The sequence below is a fragment of the Terrapene carolina genome, unplaced genomic scaffold (assembly GCF_002925995.2).
Source record: "Terrapene carolina triunguis isolate 2854851 unplaced genomic scaffold, T_m_triunguis-2.0 Scaffold31925, whole genome shotgun sequence".
Classification (NCBI taxonomy): Eukaryota; Metazoa; Chordata; order Testudines; family Emydidae; genus Terrapene; species Terrapene triunguis.
The window spans coordinates 3106-5131 of NW_020696276.1; the positions used below are offsets into that span (position 1 = coordinate 3106).

Consider the following 2026-nt stretch of genomic DNA (forward strand, 5'->3'; position numbering starts at 1 on the left):
CCCCTCCCCCGCAGGGTCACAGGACCCCCTGCCACACTACAGAGCCTGGGGTTGCCAACAAAACCGAACACCCTAGCCCCGCCCCTTCCCCGAGGCTCTGCCCCGCCCCTTCCCCAAGGTGCCCCCGCTCACTACTTTCCCCCTCCCTCGGTGGCTCGGTCTCCCCCCACCCTCGCTCCCTTTCACTGGGTTGGGGCAGGGGGTTGGGGTGTGGGGGTGGTGAGGGCTCTAACTGGGGTGGGGCCAGAAATTAGGGGTTCAGGGTGCAGGAGGGGGCTCCAGGCTGGGACAGGGAGTTGTGGTGCAGGAGGGGTGAGGGCTCCATCTGGGGTACGGACTCTGGGGTGGGGCTGAGGGGTTTGTGGTGCAGGAGGGGCTCCAGGTTTGTGGGGAGGCTTGGGGTTGGGGCGCAGGCTGACCTCGGGCGGCTCCCGGTCAGAGGCAGGCTCCCTACCTGTCCCGGCGCTGTGCTGCACCCCGGAAGCAGCGAGCAGCAGGTCCGGCTCCTAGGCAGGGAGACCAGGAGGCTCCGCGTGCTGCTCTCGCCCGCAGGCACCGCCCCCCCAGCTCCCATTGGCCAGTTCCCGGCCAATGGGAGTGCAGAGCTGGTGCTTGGGACAGGGGCAGCGCTCAGAGCCTCCTGGCCCCCCTGCCTAGGAGCCGGACCTGCGCGGTGCTGACTGGAGCCGCCAGGGTCCCTTTTCGACCGGATGTTCCAGTAAAAAACCGGACATCTGGCAACCCTAACAGAGCCCCCTGCCCCGCTGTGTCACAGAGCCTCCTCCCTGCCACGTCACACAGCCCCCGTGCCCCCCTCCCTGTGCAGGGTCACAGGATCCCCTGCCGCGTCACAGAGCCCCACCTGCCCCCCAGCCCCCGTCCCCCTGCCCCGTCACAGAGTCCCCTCCCCCTGCAGGGTCACAGGACCCCCTCCCTCCACCCGTCACAGAGCCCCTTGGTGTCAAACCCCCCACGTGCTCTCTCTGTGCCTGGCAGGTGTGGCGCTCCGACGTGCAGTTTGCCCGGAAGCAGCTCCTGTGCCCAGATGGTGAGTGTGGCCCCATGCAGAGCCCCGGGGGGCAGCCAGAGGCAGAGAGGTCATGGCGAGGAGGGAGCAGATGTGCCCATCTGCCCCCCGTAGGTCACCGGCCCCAGCCCCACCCAACCCCCGCACACTGACCCAGCTGGTGAGTGAGACCCAGGTGTCGCAGCCCGCAGGAGCCTGGCTGGCGTGTGGCCCTGGCAGAGAACAGGAGGGCCCCAGGGCCGAGGCCCCCATGGCAGGGAAATGATTCAGTGATCTGCACCCCAGGCCGCGGAGGAAGGCGAACCCCCCCGAGGTCACTGCCCCTCTGCCCTGGGGGAGATTCCTTCCCCACCCCCTGGGGTGCGCGGTTAGCCCCCGAGCAGGTGAGCGAGAGCCAGGTGCCCAGCACTAAGAGGGAGACGGCTTGGTGCCCCTCAGAGCCCTGGCCCTGCCCAGGGCCCCGTCTCCAGCCACGGCCACCCCACTGCTTCAGAGGAAGTTGCCAAAAACACCAACCCCAGAGTGTGTTCCGGGGGAGGGGATCCCTTCCTGACCCCTGCCGCTGTTCGGCTGCAGCGATGGAGCATGAGCTTGTAGCACCAGAAGGCAGCACTGCTCAGCACCTCTCACCCACTTCTCTTCCAGTTGCTCGCAAGCGCTTTGGGCTGCTCGTCCTGGGGCTGGCCCTGGCCCTGGGGCTTCTGGGGACTGTCCTGCTGCTGAACTACAGGAGCCTCCGGAAACTCACCACAGGTGAGGGGCTGGGATGCTGGGGGGCAGCGGGGCTGGGGGCCAGGATCCTGGGGGGTTGGGGCAAGGAGCCAGTGAGGGGCTGGGATCCCCGGGGACAGAGGGGCTGGGGGCCAGAATCCCGGGGGGCTGGGGCAAGGAGCCAGTGAGGGGCTGGGATCCCCGGGAAGCAGAGGGGCTGGGGGCCAGAATCCCAGGGGGCTGGGGCAAGGAGCCAGTGAGGGGCTGGGATCCTGGGGGGCAGAGGGG

The 2026-nt window shown here is 68.8% G+C and overlaps 1 protein-coding gene across 1 annotated transcript in view; it reads left to right on the plus strand.

Annotated features, from left to right (window-relative positions):
• The window catches only part of LOC112124689 (interleukin-17 receptor E-like), a gene marked incomplete at its 5' end in the record, with an annotated part of 5526 nt that overhangs the window by 1992 nt on the left and 1508 nt on the right, over positions 1 to 2026 (plus strand). The window contains 2 exons of the mRNA XM_026663025.2: positions 997 to 1048; positions 1673 to 1780. Coding sequence (XP_026518810.1) covers positions 997 to 1048; positions 1673 to 1780 — 160 coding nt within the window. The remainder of the gene's footprint in view (positions 1 to 996; positions 1049 to 1672; positions 1781 to 2026) is intronic.